The sequence below is a fragment of the Schistocerca gregaria genome, chromosome 4 (genome assembly GCF_023897955.1).
Source record: "Schistocerca gregaria isolate iqSchGreg1 chromosome 4, iqSchGreg1.2, whole genome shotgun sequence".
Taxonomy (NCBI): domain Eukaryota; kingdom Metazoa; phylum Arthropoda; class Insecta; order Orthoptera; family Acrididae; genus Schistocerca; species Schistocerca gregaria.
Genome location: NC_064923.1, coordinates 784,834,548 through 784,852,940, shown reverse-complemented (window position 1 = coordinate 784,852,940; position 18,393 = coordinate 784,834,548). Strand labels below are relative to the sequence as shown.

Here is an 18,393-nt window from a genome sequence, read left to right as displayed (position 1 = left end):
GAGGTTACAGTGAAGATCTCTAGCTCTTTAAATAAGTGTCTGCACGATGATCTTGGATGAGCTCCAGCAATTATTCTGATTGCACACTTTTGTGCAAAGAACACACTTTTACTCAATGATGAGAAACCCCAGAATATGATGCCGTACGAAAGCAGAGAATGAAAATAGGTGGGTGAAAATTTTGTATTCACAACATATTCAAACTGTTTACAACACTTGCTCATAAACAACATTTTTCATTTTGTTATCCAGGGTATACATGTACAAATTTTTCGAAATTTCCTTCTTGAGTGCAAGCTACATATAGTTGACGTTGAGGGAAGCAGGAGCCTTTGAGATTGATGCTGCAATGTTTGAAAGTTTGTCCTTGTGCATTGTTAATTGTAAAGCTGTAGACTAATTTGCTTGGAAATTACAGTCTTTTAAATTGGAATGGCAGTTCAGTAGAGATCAGTGGTATTCTGGGGATAAATGGTGTGTGTCCTTTGTACTTTCCTTGCAAGTTTTGTAATGTCCTGTCCATGGCTTAAAGTGATTTTTATGTACCATTGTACATTTATCCCAGAAGTTAATTTTAGCTTGCTTTAGAAGATCACCCCAACCAGATGCTCTTGAGATTTTACATACCGGGATTGTTTTTCAGTTAAATTCAACAGTAGTTGTAGGCCGGAATGGGCAGTTTGTCATCCTCCAATAAGTGTGGCTGTTATGCCGGATGATGCCAGTGAAAGTACAATGTGTTGTTTAGAATTTTCTGCCAGCAATAGATTTATTAGAAACGTTTCCCTGGTGCTGCCTGGTGCCTCCAAGTGAATAATACTTACAGTCTTTTGTCGATCCAGTCAAAGATCAAAATGTGAATTTCTTTTTGATTGACATTGAGAAGTGGTTTGTTGTGAGCAATATATTGAAGTAGTTCATTGATGTTGATGATGTAGCTTTTCTCCTTTGTAATTTTGAAGTTTAGCACACTGATAGCATCTTTTCATGGTGCTTGCATCCCAAGTTGTACTGAGGTCTTGTTGTTTATTGCTAAACGTTTATATTTTAGGTGACTGAGTTTTTCATTGAAGATATCATCATTGAATTCAGTGGTCAGTTCAGGATGAGCTTGTCTCATTTGGCACAGTATGTTATCACTTATACTTTCGTTGAAGAAGTCCAAAAACTGTTTTAGATTTGGTGGGTTACTTGTCGGTAGAATTATGGTGAATGAGTCTCTCATTTGTTCAGCTAAGGCTGTGAGATAGAAACATTTGGCATCATTCAAATGTATGGTTTATAATCTGATTCACGTGCCAGTTTTCATGATTCCTTTATGATCTTCTGCTTGAGTTCTTTGTTTTCATTGTTGATAGTTTTTTGTTGTTGTTTTCCTCTTATAATAGAATGGACGTCAACATATATTGAAGTTTTCGTGAATGGATCCATTTGGCACAGTTCATGAAAAGCTTTTAATGTTGTGTTCTGAGGTGGTTCGCTTGAAATTTTTGTGGCAGTACCTTTTGTGAAGTAAACTCTCTGTCCATTCTCCAACTGTACCGCTAGATGTTGCACAGTTTGTTTGTATATGGGAGAACCAAAAATCCCCCACACTGCTTTGTTACTGTTGATGTATTTTACAATTTGGTACACGAGAATCTTGTGGGTTCTATTTTGTTGCTTGCTGTCTCTGGCTATTTGATGTACTACCATCTCACTGCCTTTGTTCACATACTTACAGACATATGGTACTACCCACTGATTATCTATTTCCAGTACGTTGTTGCCTTTTTCTCGTATTTTTGCTGTGAAGCCACCGTTTCTTGGGTGATCGTCTTCTGTATTTGGGATAGCCATCAACTCTACTTTGTGTGTCGTCCAAGTATGGTTTCGGATATATATATATATATATATATCTCCAGCAGAGACTACGAGTGTAGGACAGTAAATCCTTGACAAGGGCAGTTTGGTTGTTCACTTTGCCACGAAGAAAAACAATCCTGATCCCACTCCTAATGATCCAACTCCCCAAGACACTATCCAAATTGAACCCTGCCTGCAACAGTTCCGTCCTCCATCACAGCGGGACCCACCTCCTCTTCCTCAAAATCACCCTCTCCAAACCTTCCAGGAATTTCTCACTTCCAGCCTTGCCTCTCAATCTTTCTTGAAAAACCTTAATCCTACTCCCAACATCACCACAGCCGAATCCCAGGCTATCCGTGATCTGAAAGCTGACCGATCCATCATCATTCTTCCGGCTGACAAGGGTTCCACGACTGTGGTACTTGATCGTCGGGAGTATGTGGCTGAGGGACTGCGTCAGCTTTCAGACAACTCTACATACAAAGTTTGCCGAAGTAATCCCATTCCTGATGTCCAGGCGGAGCTTCAAGGAATCCTCAGAACCTTAGGCCCCCTACAAAACCTTTCACCTGACTCCATCAAACTCCTCACCCCACCGTCACCTCGCACTCCTACCTTCTACCTACTTCCTAAAATTCACAAACCCAAACATCCTGGCCGCCCCATTGTAGCTGGTTACCAAGCCCCCACAGAACGCATCTCTGCCTACGTAGATCAACACCTTCAACCCATTACATGCAGTCTCCCATCCTTCATCAAAGACACCAACCACTTTCTCGAACGCCTGGAATCCGTACCCAGTCTGTTACCCCCAGAAACCATCCTGGTAACCATTGATGCCACTTCCCTATACACAAATATCCCGCACGTCCAGGGCCTCGCTGCAATGGAGCACTTCCTTTCACGCCGATCACCTGCCACCCTACCTAAAACCTCTTTCCTCGTCACCTTAGCCAGCTTCATCCTGACCCACAACTTCTTCACTTTTGAAGGCCAGACATACCAACAATTAAAGGGAACAGCCATGGGTACCAGGATGGCCCCCTCGTATGCCAACCTATTTATGGGTCGCCTAGAGGAAGCCTTCTTGGTTACCCAAGCCTGCCAACCCAAAGTTTGGTACAGATTTATTGATGACATCTTCATGATCTGGACTCACAGTGAAGAACAACTCCAGAATTTCCTCTCCAACCTCAACTCCTTTGGTTCCATCAGATTCACCTGGTCCTACTCCAAATCCCATGCCACTTTCCTAGATGTTGACCTCCATCTGTCCAATGGCCAGCTGCACACATCCGTCCACATCAAACCCACCAACAAGCAACAGTACCTCCATTATGACAGCTGCCACCCATTCCATATCAAACGGTCCCTTCCCTACAGCCTAGGCCTTCGTGGCAAACGAATCTGCTCCAGTCCTGAATCCCTCGACCATTACACCAACAACCTGAAAACAGCTTTCGCATCCCGCAACTACCCTCCCAACCTGGTACAGAAGCAGATAACCAGAGCCACTTCCTCATCCCCTCAAACCCAGAACCTCTCACAGAAGAACCCCAAAAGTGCCCCACTTGTAACAGAATACTTCCCAGGACTGGATCAGACCTTGAATGTGGCTCTCCAGCAGGGATACGACTTCCTAAAATCCTGCCCCGAAATGAGATCCATCCTTCATGAAATCCTCCCCACTCCACCAAGAGTGTCTTTCCGCCGTCCACCTAACCTTCGTAACCTCTTGGTTCATCCCTATGAAATCCCCAAACCACCTCCCCTACCCTCTGGCTCCTACCCTTGCAACCGCCCCCGGTGTAAAACCTGTCCTATGCACCCTCCCACCACCACCTACTCCAGTCCTGTAACCCGGAAGGTGTACACAATCAAAGGGAGAGCCACATGTGAAAGCACCCACGTGATTTACCAACTGACCTGCCTGCACTGTGATGCTTTCTATGTGGGAATGACCAGCAACAAACTGTCCATTCGCATGAATGGACACAGGCAGACAGTGTTTGTTGGAAATGAGGATCACCCTGTGGCTAAACATGCCTTGATGCACGGCCAGCACATCTTGCACAGTGTTACACCGTCCGAGTTATCTGGATACTTCCCACCAACACCAACCTATCCGAACTCCGGAGATGGGAACTCGCCCTTCAGTATATCCTCTCTTCTCGATATCCGCCAGGCCTCAACCTCCGCTAATTTCAAGTTGCCGCCGCTCATACCTCACCTGTCTTTCAACAACTTCTTTGCCTCTGTACTTCCGCCTCGACTGACATCTCTGCCCTTAACTCTTTGCCTTTAAATATGTCTGCTTGTGTCTGTGTATGTGCGGATGGATATGTGTGTGTGTGTGTGTGTGTGCGAGTGTACACCTGTCCTTTTTTTCCCCTAAGGGAAGTCTTTCCGCTCCCGGGATTGGAATGACTCCTTACCCTCTCCCTTAAAACCCACACCCTTTCATTTTTCCCTCTCCTTCCTTCCTTCCTGACGAAGCAACTGCCAGTTGCGAAAGCTTGTAATTCTGTGTGTGTGTTTGTGTGTTTTGTTCATGTGCCTGTCTGCCGGCGCTTTCCCGCTTGGTAAGTCTTGGAATCTTTATTTTTAATATATTTTTCCCATGTGGAAGTTTCTTTCTGTTTTTTTTATATATATATATATATATATATATATATATATATATATATATATATATATTAAAAGCAAAGATTCCAAGACTTACCAAGTGGGAAAGCGCTGGTAAATAGGCACAATGAATAAAACACACAAACACATACACAGAATTTCGAGCTTTCGCAACCGGCGGCTGCTTCGTCAGGAAAGAGGGAAGGAAAAGAAAAGATGAAAGGATGTGGGTTTTAAGGGAGAAGGTAAGGAGTCATTCCAATCCCGGGAGCGGAAAGACTTACCTTAGGGGGAAAAAAGGATAGGTATATACTTGCGCACACACCCTCCTTCCCCCATATTTATTATAAGTCGGCACCCCGTATCCGACAATATAGGCTTCAGTGATTAGACCAGATAGGTGTGCATTTTGTTTTCCATAAGATGCTATTTCATTAAACCCTTTAATCAAAGCATTTCTTTCTGTGCTAGTTTTAATTACGAAACATTTCAGATGTGAACATTTATAGTCAACACCGATGTTGTGACTCTTAGCTTGAATGGATTTTGAAACACCTACAGCTCAACCATTAACCGTCCTCTTATTTGAACTGTTCCCGATTTTCCAGGGGACATTTTATCATAACAACTGCTTGACATCATTCAGATTTTCAAACGCTGTTTCAACACGCACTTACAGGACAATTAACAGTGCACTGACAGTATTATTCCAAGACTATGTTTACATTAATGAAGAAATTAACATAAATTTACATTAATTTCTTCTGTCTCAGCATTTCTTCATGGTAACCACACTTTTCTTCACTCTGTTTTAGTTTTTTGCATCTTTCATTGTCTTACCTGCCTATTTTTCACCACTTCTGTCCCACCTTTGTTACGTACAATGCGTTTTTCTTTTCACTGTTACTAACTCATGTGTGATGTTTGAGCAGTAATCTCTACCTTGCATATTACCCTGTCTTCCATCTTTAAGCTCTCGAGTTTTCCAATCTTGCCCGATGTAGTCTCCAACAATCTGTCTTTCCTTCTCATCCCATGCAGTAAGTCTCCCCTGAACCGTGGTTCTGGGTGACTTTCCAGAAATTACTCCATTTCCTAGACCTCTCCGGTCCTTTCTCTTCATCCCTCTTCCCTCCCCTTCAACCCTTCTGCCTAAAGGAGGAGCAACTGGCTCTGAAAGCTTGCCTAATTACAACCTTCTTTTATGTGTGCCACTGCTTGGTGAGTAGATTTTTTTTTTAATCTGTCCAATTGAATTATTACTACTGTACACAAGTACAATATGAACGAAGCCCACAAGAATAACAGCAGGTACAAATCTCTCTGAGCAGATCACAAACACAACTGAATGACATGTAAAAGCTTGTGGTGGGCACTGAACATCAGGCACTTGGTGAATGACATAGGTAATATCTTAGTCAGTAAAAGTGTGGGAGATTTGAACACATTGTAGTATTTTGCTTGTGGCAGGAAAACTGTAAGTTTCCAGACACTAGTTCCAATGCTAAGATAAACAATCTCGGTCCTACTACGAGGGGGGGGGACCCAAAAATAACCGGAATTTATTGCTAGGAAGCATATACTTTATTGTTTTCAAATACAACCGTAATCTTCTTCGAAGTACTCTCCATTAGCATTAATACACTTGTCCAAACGTTAATTCCAGTGTTCGAAGCACCTTTCAAATTCGTCGTCTTTGATACTTGCTAGCACTTTCATGACACTACGTTTTACACCTTCCACATCCGCAAAACTGTTCCCTCTCAAGTCTCTTTTCATCCTCGGAAATAGGAAGAAGTCTGAGGGTACTAAATCAGGCGAATAGGATGCGTGGGTCAAGTTAGTCGTCTTCATTGAGGCCAAAAACTGGCAATCGCTGAGAGCCGTGTGTGTGGGAGTGTTGTCGTGATGCAGGAACCACACGCCAGAATCCCACAAAACCAGACATTTTCGTGACAAACTTCTGTGAAGTCATTTCATTACCTCCAAGTAGAATTGTTGGTTTACTGTCTGGTATTCGGGGACAAATTCAGAGTGGGGGTGGGGGGAACAGATCAACATCGTTTTCACATTCGATATCACTTGTCAGGTTTTTTTTGGTCGAGGTGAGCCAGGTGACTTTCATTGTGTTGTTTACTTTCTGGATCATACCCGTAGCACCATGGCTTATCACCTGTAATGATTTTGTTGAAAAAATGTGGATCATCTTTGAACGTGTCCTTCATTTCGAGACACGCTTGAACGTGACGATCCCTTTGATCCCTTTGTCTCTAATTAGGCCATTGTGATATCTTTCTTCCTTCATTTCTTCTTCCTGCTCACACACACGCCTTCTTTCCATAGGTCATTGTCAGAGTGTTTTCTGATTATTTTTGTCTGTTTTGAGCTCGAGCTCCATCTCTAATGACCTTTTCAATGACAAGAGGTTAAACTCTAATCTTCCTTTTTCTTTGAGAAATTTATCGTGGCAAATAGACTAACAGCAAATGCATTGAAGAAATTATATTTTGCTACAAATATTAGTTAAATATCAGGTTAAAAAGCATAATAGTTGGTCATATTTAGACTATGTAGCCCATTTGTTCTATTTGATTTATTTACTAAGCTTAACTTACATTTGTTGCCTGTGGCATGACATCATAATTGTATTACAGGAGTGAAGGGAACGCCACGCACATGCCTTCATGTGATGTTATCTATCATGGATGCAGCTGTAACATCAAAAACTACGTTGTACATGGTACCACCTCATCCAAGCTTACTGGAAACCTGTTACAGTATGCTTTATTACCTGTGTGCCAACAACAACACCAGAGAACCTGTGCTGAACTACCTGCGCACCTGCAGCAATTTTTTGGCTCGACATCTTGCAGCTGTTCGTTTTGGTCCAGAATACAGTTGTAAGTGTCTTACTTTTACACACGTTTCCACGTAATAACTGTAACATATATTTCATTTATGTAAACATGTTGGATTTTATTCTGATAGTCTAGTTGTGTATGGGATGCAGCTGATAGTGAATTGATTACCAAGAAGTTGTAAAGAATTTGTTTGCCATTATCATTTGTGGCTGTGATGAAGAGTGGTCTTAACAACAACATGTTTTAAAAGAGGACTTCTGTGATCCCTGTTCTCAGTGTTGGATTGCAGTACTTTCCAGTATCACATTAAAATTGCCAAATAAGAGTAAAAACTGACATTACATTATAAGGATATCACAAGTACAGTGTTTGGTAGGTTTTGTACATATTAGACATAAAAACTATTAGCTAGCAATGTTGTGTCTTAGTATGAGAAATTTTTAAAATAATGAAATAAATTTGGCAAGGCATCTGTATTGAACCTCTTAATCTATCTGTTGATGTTGAGCTGTTGCTTGACAATCCTCCACAGCACTGTGTCAGGAAAACAAAAGAATTGTTGCATCATTTGAAGCAGATATTACTGAATAATTAAAGTGTAGCCAAAGTAAAGCTACAAGAGGTATCTCACTCTTGAAGCACATGCTTGAAAAATACAAAACTTCAAGATTGTCATGAGCTGGCTGCAATATGAGGCAGGAGAATTTTATGCAAAGATAAGTTTTCAGCTAGTCAAGATACCAGCCAGTGTGGTTCTTATGCCTGCTGCTGGATCACATTTTGTGTTTTCCATAATATTTCCTCGGGGAAGCTGCTAGACATTATCGGATTGTTTCTGCTGGTTACTGCTGGCAAGTAGCAGTAATTGTGAGATATTTTAACTGATTAAATCTGGAGAGTGTTTGTGTAAAGAAGTTATATTAAGGTATAGGTTTAAATTTTTTGTAATATTCCTTAAAGTTTACTGTATTTTATTCTTAGCCTTATAAAGGCTACATTTCAGAAAGCCCTCATCCAGAAACATTATTGATTTATTATGAATGTTGTATTTCTCATTATTTTTTATAGCATCAGAGCTGAATCAAGTAGCATGGCTACTGAAAATAATAGCTATTGAATTAAGAGAGACAGCATCAAGTAAGCAGATACCTCACCTTACCAGTCTGGTTGACCTACTAGTTCGTGAGCCAAGTAGCCCTCAAGAAAGCACACAGGAGCCTGTGAGAACATACAAGCTAATTGAAAATGAGCAATACCTCTTCAGGCCCAAAGGACTTGGTATGTAAATACTGTGTAACGCGTTAAGTCACTAGTGAAGATTGACGAATTTTATTGTGTTTACTTCACTGTGATCTATTTATTATTTTAATTTTATTTTTCAGTTTTATTTAATTACTTTGAACAAATTATAAAATTGTTGTTGATTAGTCACTTTGGACCCCCCACCCCCATGCCTGAGGAAAAAAAGCTTTGGTTTTATGAACCATGGTGACTGTATGGAATGTACTTGGGAGACATTAATTCATTTTGTAGTGAGGAATACATATTTTTATGACAAATAAGTTATTTTCAGAAGTTTAGTAATGGTTAGTATATGCTAGAAGACAGTACCGCACTTTGATTGCGTAATCAATCACAGGCCGAGAGCACTATAGCTACATTGGCACTCTCTCAAAAGAAAAAAGTAGAATGACCAGTCTCTGAACTGAAATACTAATTTAGCCCTTTTCGTGTGGAAGGACAAGTCGGAAAGTTATCCAATTCAGCAGGCATACTGAAGTTCTGTATGTTACCATAAAAGTGTCTTGGTATTTATACCACGTCATTACTTCTGTGAACTTCAACCAGCATCTTGGCTCCTCTTATGGTGTATTCTTTTGACAGATTGGTCCATTTGCATTGGACAACTGTGCTGTTTGACCGTTGAAAGCACCCTTTTTTATTAATAAAAGTCTCTTTAATTGGCTATTTTAAATGTTTACATATCCTAAGGACGTTTCCAGCTCTCTAAACTGTGTTGGTATTTGCATTTTCTTAGACTGCAACTTGCAGCATGCATCCTGGTAGATGTCAACCTTTATATGGCCACACTGCTCGAAACTGGATCAGGACTGACTGACAAAGTGAAATATAAATAACAATAAAACCAAACAGTAAGAGGGACAGGCAGCGTGCAAGGAAAAATTTCTCTAAACTCTTAATTAGGAGTTAGAAAATGTGTAGAGGACTATAAAGCATTCAGAAAGGTCTTGTTCACAGACTCTTGTGATTTCTTCCTAAAGATGACCCTACCAAAGTGCTGATATGGATGTTAATTGCCTTAGTGTGTGTCATCGAAGATAACCTTTACTTTATATTCAGGAAAAGCATAACTGGAGTAGAATATAAGTCTGCATATATCACCTGGGAAATCCATAAATAAATGTATAGGTTGCTAATGAGACACTAATTTAAAATAAATTACTCTAAAAATAGAATGGACTGAGAAACACTGGGAGTAAAAACAGTGGGTGTTGCCATTTTGAAACTGCATTGACATTGTAAGATGCCATGATGGTTGAAGTTCACAGAAGCAGGCACTAATGTGTCCATGCTCCAACCTCCAGTTGTCGTCATTGTGTCTTAGGTTGGTAATATGCTGTGTTGTGCTGTGGTATGTTTGACATACAATAATAATTGGATATTCCTGGAAGGTACAATACATAAAATAAGAAAAGCGAAACCACATGGGTATAGCGGAACCGTGTGTGGAGCATTATGCACATAACAGAAAAGCTAGTGTGAATACATTTTCCTGTTGTGTGTTTCTGTGCTCCACACATCAGTCCACTATAAACGAGTAGCTGCCTTTCCTTATTTTACGTAATCTTTGACATATTGCTTTTACATTTCATGCATGTATCAAATGTGTTAAAAACTTTGATATATCCAGTACTTTTGAATTACAACATACAGCCTTTTTATTGTAGGTATCACTCAGAAGCCTAAAAGTCGTCAGACGTTACTGGTACTGCTCCATTTTCTTGATTTCCAAGTGCCAGGAATATCACAGCCAGCGTGGGAATTTTTTGAACCTGCACAGATATCACAGGTAAAATTCCTACAAATAAAAAAGATGGAATTTTCCTGTATTAATTTCAGCAATGTCTTTTCCATTAATGTTTTCTTTTATTTATCTCTCATAACAGCTAATTGCAAAGTGTCAGATATCATCAGTTAATGGAAATCTTGTGGATGTGAAAAAGTTGCACAAAAGGTTAATGGAACAATTGCAAATACTTCAAAATACATCAAACACAGCACAGCGACCACTTGTCATGGGAGAAATACAGGTAGGAAAAATCTTTTTTGATTTTTAACGAATCTTATCACATCATTCATTTCCTTAATTGTAAAACAGCAAAGGAAGGCATGAAGCTGAAAAAAAACTGCTGATTACTGTTTCATACCATCTTTTGTAGCATTATTTTACTGCTAACCTTACTAAGATATGTATCTCAAAATTAAAGCTTACTCTTTGTGCATGTTTGTTTTCAAATGAATATTTTGAAGAAGGATGCTGCTGTGAGCAAACAGTTTTTCTCTCTTCTTTTCACCCGTACGTGTTATGGCGAAGTTTCACCGTTGCTAGTGAGGGAGACAGCAATTTTGAATAGCTCAATTTGCTGCAGTTCTACTCTTTAAATAATGTTTTATTTCCAGAGTGAGATTTTCTTTCTGTAGTGGAATGTGCGCTGATATGAAACTTCATAGCAGATTAAAACTGTGTGCCAGATTGAGACTCGAACTTGTACCATCTTAGCTACCCAAGCATAGCTCATGACCCATCTTTACAGCTTTACTTCTGCCTGTACCTAGTGTCCTGGTGTCTCAGGAGAGTTTCTGTGAAGTTAGGGAGGTAGGAGAGTAGGTATTGGTGGAAGTAAAGCTCTGAGGACGGGTCACGAGTTGTGCTTGGGTAGCTGAGAGGTAGAGCACTTGCCCGCGAAAGGCAAAGGTCCCAAGTCTGAGTCTTGGTCCGGCACACAGTTTTAATCTTCCAAGAAATTTCAATGTTTTGTTTATTTATTAACTTATTTAGTTTGTTTCCTTGGCTGTACACACAATTTATGTTGCTTGTGTACAAAACTGTCAAATTTTCATTCATACAGCATTTCACTTACCTTATATATAAAAAAGGGGGAGAGAGAGAGAGAGAGAGAGAGAGAGAGAGAGAGAGAGAGAGAGAGAGAGAAAAGTAATATGGGCACATCTGTGTGATGCAAGTGGTCGAAAAAGCTCAACAGAGTCACGCTTGAAAGGAGAGCGGTTTGAAGGGCAGAGGGAAAAAAGTGCCAAGGGAAAAAACCTCTGCGACTGTGTCAGGTTGGGTAGTAAGGGCAGTACCAGTTTCTTGCTATCTGTGATAGATCGTGCAAGGTAAGGTTATGTTAGCAGTTGGGTATCATGCATCAGTACATAGATGTAATGCCAGATTGTCTTGGAATGATCAGTCCTGTCGAGGAGGTGAGCGCTGCTGCTGCTGGGCCAACAATGTCTCCTGGGCCTGCTGCTGCTGCTGCTGCTCCTGTAACATAGCCATGTCGTTTTAGGTTTGTCGGTTCGATGGTCCTGAAGGAACTGGCAGTGTGATATGTGTTGGGGGTTTGTTTGTGAGTCGTGTATGGCTTCCCTGCAATCGCCAGTTGTCATGGCAGAGGCTCAGCTAACAAGCTAGTCAGTGGCTGATGGGCAGGGGCTCGCCTCATTGTGTCATTTGCATAGTTACGAAGTTACGATAGATGGTTAGTCCCTAAGGAGAGTCTTCGGGCGCTTGTGTTTCCATCTGTGGTTGTGATCGTAGTTGCCCAGGTGTAGATGTGAGGATTGTTCGAGTGACTTGATTTCTTGTACAGTCGTGTGGTGAGTTTTTTGAATACCTCCTGGAGAGTCTCCAGTCAGTATTCTCTCTGAAGGTCCGCTGTCTGTGTGTATCAGGGAGCATTGCTTATGATATGTAATACCTTGTTCTGTATTTTCTGGAGGCGGTCCAGACGTGTGGACGCCGCGTATCCCCAGACAGGAGCTGTGTATGTCATCAGCGGTCTAATCAGTGTCATGTATAATGTCCTAGACACCCTCCTATTCGGTGTACTATTCCTGTTGGGCATACTTGTATGGCATGTGATACATCTGTGAGAGTTTTCCTGCCATTAATGATGGTTCAGAACCAGCACTGGTAGCAAAACAAAATAACACTATTACAGATAGCAAACTGTTATGTATTTTATAAAAATTTGTACATGCTGTTGGCCATTGCCTAAGCAAGATGTTCACTAAGCTTCATTATTCATAGTATACTTTACCGATTGCTGATGACAATAATATATTTAGTTCATATGGAAACATTTTACTTAAATAAATGAGCTGCTTGGTGGAACAAAATAGTAAGTGCCAAAATCACAGTTTCGAGATACAGCGCATCTAAAGTTTCAATTGATCTGCAAATCTGAATAATTTTTTTTGAGCAGTCCTTTTATTCTGTTGTTGTTCTAACATCTATCTTCTACTATAGAGACATAAATGAAACTCAGAACCGACTAAAACAAATGAAATATACAAAAATTATTACATTACCTTACACCTTTAACAACACATAGTGATAGAACATTACATATTAAATTTTACAGTAAGTCTTCAACACTTTACTAAAACAGCTAAATCATTCATCACTATCATTACTAATGTCTTTTTCATCCAAAACTGTTGGCTGTAGTGACAGGAAAAATCCATGGTGGACAGGAGGTATGTAATTTTGGAGCGACAGGACGTCGACAACTTTCTTCTTTTCAAAAAGCCTTGGCCCATTGTATTTAAGTCGAAGCGTTGGAACTGCTCCTTGCCTCCCACGTTTTCTGAAGCTTGTTTCATGCTAAATGTCATGACAAAATGTCTCGCTGATGAATAAAGATGATGGATATTCAGAGGTCACCTTCCACCTACATACTTTCCTTAGGTTGACATCTCGACCATCAACTGTCTTCTTTCTGAAGACAAACTCTTCTTTAGTGTGTCGTATGTGATAGAAATCCGCTCTTTTCATATTATATACAAGCAATGGCTTCTTCTTAGTCGACTTCTTGATGATCTCGCACGACTGATCTGGACTGTGCACATCTTGCACTTGTCGGTGAACGCAATTTTCAGTTGTCGCAAAATCTCTATTGGACGGCAACATTGTGTGCCCAGTCACGGGGAAGTGGTGTTCAATCACACGAAATCTACCAGTTGAAATTAGATATTTCCAAAACAGTACCATGTTCCAGTTCTTATTTTGGCCAAAAAAATGGAGCCATTCTAAAATAATCTAAAAATTACCGTACTTCAGGAACATAATGGTATGTACATGCACTTACCATTATGTTCGTGAAACATACTAAAGACAGTGTATTTACAAAATAACATACCTCTGAGTCATTTGAATCATTAGGAATGTATTCTGGATCCCTCTCTAAGATATTAGTATCATTGGAAGTATATTCCTCGTCTTCTGCCATGTTCACTGTTGCCATAATCTCGGAGATGTTTTTACTTGCCGCCATTCTCTCTGTCACTTACCATTATTTTTCCGCAACAGACGGACAGTGGCGCTTACCATTAAGCTCCACCCTGACATCTGTTGAGTGAATTTGTAACTACTAGTAAGTTTACTACATTGTGCATACCACAGGGGGTGTCACTAGCCATCTACCGCAAAATACACGGCGATGGCGCATACTATTGTGTTCCCCGAGCAGCTCAAATATTCATAATTTATGATACTGTGAACTATGTTTGTGTTAAAATTCATACCTGCTAATAATTGTTTGCTTGCAGTTTGACATACAATAGCTTATTTGAAAGCCCCCTCCCCTTTCATCATTCAAAGAAATATTTTACTTTGTCCAAAAGTTAATATTTCGAAAGTAATTTGTATTGAAAATTTTTGCCTCTTAGAATGTCTCATTCTTAAAATGGAATACTTTCCGAGATACAGTGTTACAGCTTTGTTGCCCCAATTTTTCTATTTCCAAAAGCATATACTTTACTAAAATAAAAGGTTAGTTTCTTGTAACAGTGAATATAATCAATTTTTCACAATATAATTTAATTTGATAGACAAAAAATGTAATCACCTAGTAGCTGCAGCAGAAAACTCATACAAAAAAAGGTTTTACTTATGTAAGCTTTTGGAACCAGTGGCTCCTTCTTCCAGCAGAAGGAAAAGGGGTGAAGGGAAAGGAACTGGAGAGCTTTAGGAAAAGGGGTGGAGGTCGGAAAAGTTGCCCAGAACCCCGGGTCAGGGGAGACTTAACAGACGGGATGAGAAGGAAATACTGATTGTTGGGGACTGATCTGGTCGAGCTAGTTACATTAGGTTAGTTTATTAACTAGCCCAGCTACAAACCCCCCCCCCCCCCCCCCCACACACACACACACACATGTTAAAACTGCACTCACATAAAATAGTACCTATTATTGTTTCGTTTTTCTTAGTTTACTGCTTTTGTTTGAAGAAATTTACTTAATGCTTCTTGTAACTTGTATTTTTCAATTTTTCTATCATTTATGCTAACATCTAAAATGTAATAGTCCTGTATTTTGCCATTTTGTAATTTCTGTAATATGCGCACCTATAAATATGTGTCGAGCATAAATGCTCCGTCAATTGTGAATGAGCTTCCGGCAGCCACAATTACTGTGTGTCATCAGTCAGACAAAGTTTGATAATCATAGTTTGAGTCTCAGTGCCAGTTTGTCATAGCTCAAAATTTAATATACCAACATCTTTTCGTCAATTGTAAAGATTGTATTTATTACGCTGCCACTTATGAATTTTGGTTAGGCCGCTTACAGCCTATGTAGCTTGCCAATCTGTATTGATAATTAAGCGTAATGCATGACAAGCAAACTGATCATCTGAGGTAGTTACAAACAACAAACATGAATGAAGTGAAAGTAAATTGCAACTAGACTGTGTACAGGTATTTTATGCAGAAGTTCCTATAAATCTGTGCGGAATAAAGCGGAGAACAAATTCAACAAGACAGAGCATACAAAAAGTGTTGGCAAGTTACAAGTGGGTATCATTTTATTTTATGTTTATCGTGCAAATTTTTACCCTGTCTTTGATGGAAAATAAAGTAAACCCACTGACGATGGTGGAATTTCACCAAACCGTTTATGAGCAAAAAACTGTGTTTGATCGTGACTGAAACCTTTTTCAGAACATATTTACTGGTTTAGGATGTATGTGCTAATATTGTGATCAATATTACAAAAAGAAAGATTTGTACGGCATCGTCGGCTGTGAGACTTCGAGGCGTAGAACTGACTGTTCAAACTGAGCTCGTTTTGTTCCTCTGCGCACAACGGTCCCCTTACTTTGTGGAGGGTCTTTAATGTGTCTGTATAGTGTAGGTGACTGCGTATAATGTGGATCTGTATAGTGTAGGTGACTATGTATATAGTATGGACCTATCTAATGTAGATGACTGTGCAGAGTCATTCCGACATCGTTTCTCTGCATGAGCGTCTTATCATTTGGACTCTCCTCCCCTTTTCTCTCGTACAGTTTAATGTGTGTCAGTTTTTGCTACTAATTGTGATAGGCACTGTATAAAAATTTGCACTCGGGTGCCCCTCTGCTTGTCATTCTGAGTGGCCATTATTAACTGTGACACACTCTGTTCAGAAACCTTACAGTTGTGCTGCATGTGGAGCCCCTCTCAGGCTGGTGCCCCAAGTGGCACCTTATGCTGTACGACGATGACGACGACGACTGGAATAGGAAGTGAGTAGTGGTGGTAAATTGTAACCTCCACCGTACAAGATACAATGGCTTGCGGAGTATGTATGTAGGTATGTATTAAGGAGATTACACATCATGTTGACACCAGGTCTGTCAACACAGATGCAGCTGCGAACCCACTGACTGCGTAGTCCACTGGGCAAGTGCTCAGTTTTGCCTTGGCCCGATTCTGCCTTGGCACTGCACTGCTTGTTCTAAGTCGTGTTTATAATTTCACACCTTTATGATGGGTACAGTTGGTTTTCCAAAGAATTTGAGAACAGCAGGAAGGAAGGAGTGAAGGAATGGAAATGAGGGCAAAGTAATGGGGAAAAAGAAATCATATGCACATAACCCTTTCTCTGAGAAAGCCCTTCCTCTTGGCCTCCCTCTGTCTGTTCATCTGTAATCAGTCTTTCACCATTGTTTCTTGTACAGATGATACAGGCTTGAAAAATGTAAGAGAATGAAATTAATTTGTTAAAAAAATGTTTGAGTTTGTTGGAATTACACGTAGAAAATTTTGAAATCAAACAGTTTCTGAATTTTTGTATGATTAAGATATTAATGTTAACATATTAGTTGAATGTGCTTAATTTTTTTCTCTGTTTCTAAAATCTACATAAGGATGTTAAAAATTAAGTTTATTCTGCCTTCCTCTCTAATGAACAATTTCTTTCAATACTAGCAACATACTACAAATAATGCTTTTATTTTCCTTGTAGGAGGTCTTGAAATATGCAATTAGAATAAACAAGCAACGACAAAGAAGTAGTGCTACAGTTCACTACGTTGACGCATGGCGGCAAGTTATAGAGGTGATGTTCATTACAGCACCATTAGATGTGTTGCCATATGAAACAAGACAAGATGTTTTATTGGATGCTGTGCAGCTCCTTCTGTGGAAGGTATAATGCAAACTGTCTAATTTGCTTAAATTCAGTGAAGACAGTTATCAGTAGTTCTAATTTTGTTCTGTAGTTGGTTTGTGAATACAATTAGTTCCGTGTGCCTAAGAAAAGTGTAAAATGTAGTGTGTAGAAGTAATCGGCATCGGTTTGCTATGCTTGTTGGATTCACACACTTTTTTTTTTTTACTGAGAGAAAGTTCCAAGAGTAGAAGCTTGTTTGCCATTTATTGGTGTCCACATAAAAGGTTAAAATGTTTTCGTTGTATTGTAGCCAAGACGCTGAAAAGAATAGTTGCTACTCACCATGTAGCAGAGGTGCTGGGTCACAGATTTTCATAACAAAAAGACTGCCAGAAAATGAGCTTTTGTCCAACACACAGATGACTGCAGTCCCTAGCTGCTGAGGCTACAGCACAGGTGTGGCCTCAGCAGGCAGGCACTGTGTGTGTGTGTGTGTGTGTGTGTGTGTGTGTGTGTGTGTGTGTGTGTGTGTGTGTGTGGGTGTGGGGGGGGGGACTCAGCACCTCTGCTATGAGGTAGCAACTATCCTCAACATAATATTGTTACATTCCATCCTGGATTTTGCATTTTTGAACATTACAAATTAGTGAATAGTTAGTATCTTGTAACCAATTTTATGTACCGAAATTGGGCTTAAGTCGGTAGCATATTTCGGCTGGTCGTAGTTAACTTATTCATTCCATTCATTCACACAAAGGAAAGGTCTTTACAAAATGGTTTGTGTTGTTGTATAACAAAGGTTTTAGTTTTTGAGTTTTTGTTGACAGTATCTCATTTGAATATGGAAACACAACTGTCTGAAAAAACTCTACTGTGTGTATGATCTTATTCTGACATCCATTAATGTTGTTGGGAGCACTATATTGAAAAGTTTATTAGTAATTATCTAATAGTGTGTTATTCATTTGTTCCAATGCAGTGCTCATGGTAGGGAATGTGGGAGGTGGCTCCCAATTACATTAATTATACTGCTTGGGCAACCATTGATTTAAATAATTAAATGAATATTAGAAGAGTTTTCTTAGATGCCAAATGAAAAAATTTCTTACTTTTATATCAATGTTTTATGAACAAGTAGAAGGAAATAGCTGGTACAGTTTATACTCCAACAAGTGCTTTACTCCATTGACTGGGTTCAAAATTCACGTATTTTTGGCCTTTGACAGGACACTGGACTAACATGTGGGCACATTTAAGAGAAATTTGGTGGCTTACACCGCTATGTGCTCTGTTAGTTGTTGTTGTTGTTGTTGTCTTCAGTCCAGAGATTTGTTTTATGATGCTATCCAGGCTGCTCTGTCCTGTCCAAGCTGCTTCA

At 39.8% G+C, this 18,393-nt stretch overlaps 1 protein-coding gene across 1 annotated transcript in view; it reads left to right on the top strand.

The window, feature by feature from the left end:
* The window catches only part of LOC126267433 (nuclear pore complex protein Nup205-like), a 289,070-nt gene that overhangs the window by 203,876 nt on the left and 66,801 nt on the right, over nucleotides 1–18,393 (top strand). The window contains exons 19-23 of the mRNA XM_049972686.1: nucleotides 7,128–7,373; nucleotides 8,403–8,612; nucleotides 10,304–10,425; nucleotides 10,523–10,666; nucleotides 16,869–17,051. Coding sequence (XP_049828643.1) covers nucleotides 7,128–7,373; nucleotides 8,403–8,612; nucleotides 10,304–10,425; nucleotides 10,523–10,666; nucleotides 16,869–17,051 — 905 coding nt within the window. The remainder of the gene's footprint in view (nucleotides 1–7,127; nucleotides 7,374–8,402; nucleotides 8,613–10,303; nucleotides 10,426–10,522; nucleotides 10,667–16,868; nucleotides 17,052–18,393) is intronic.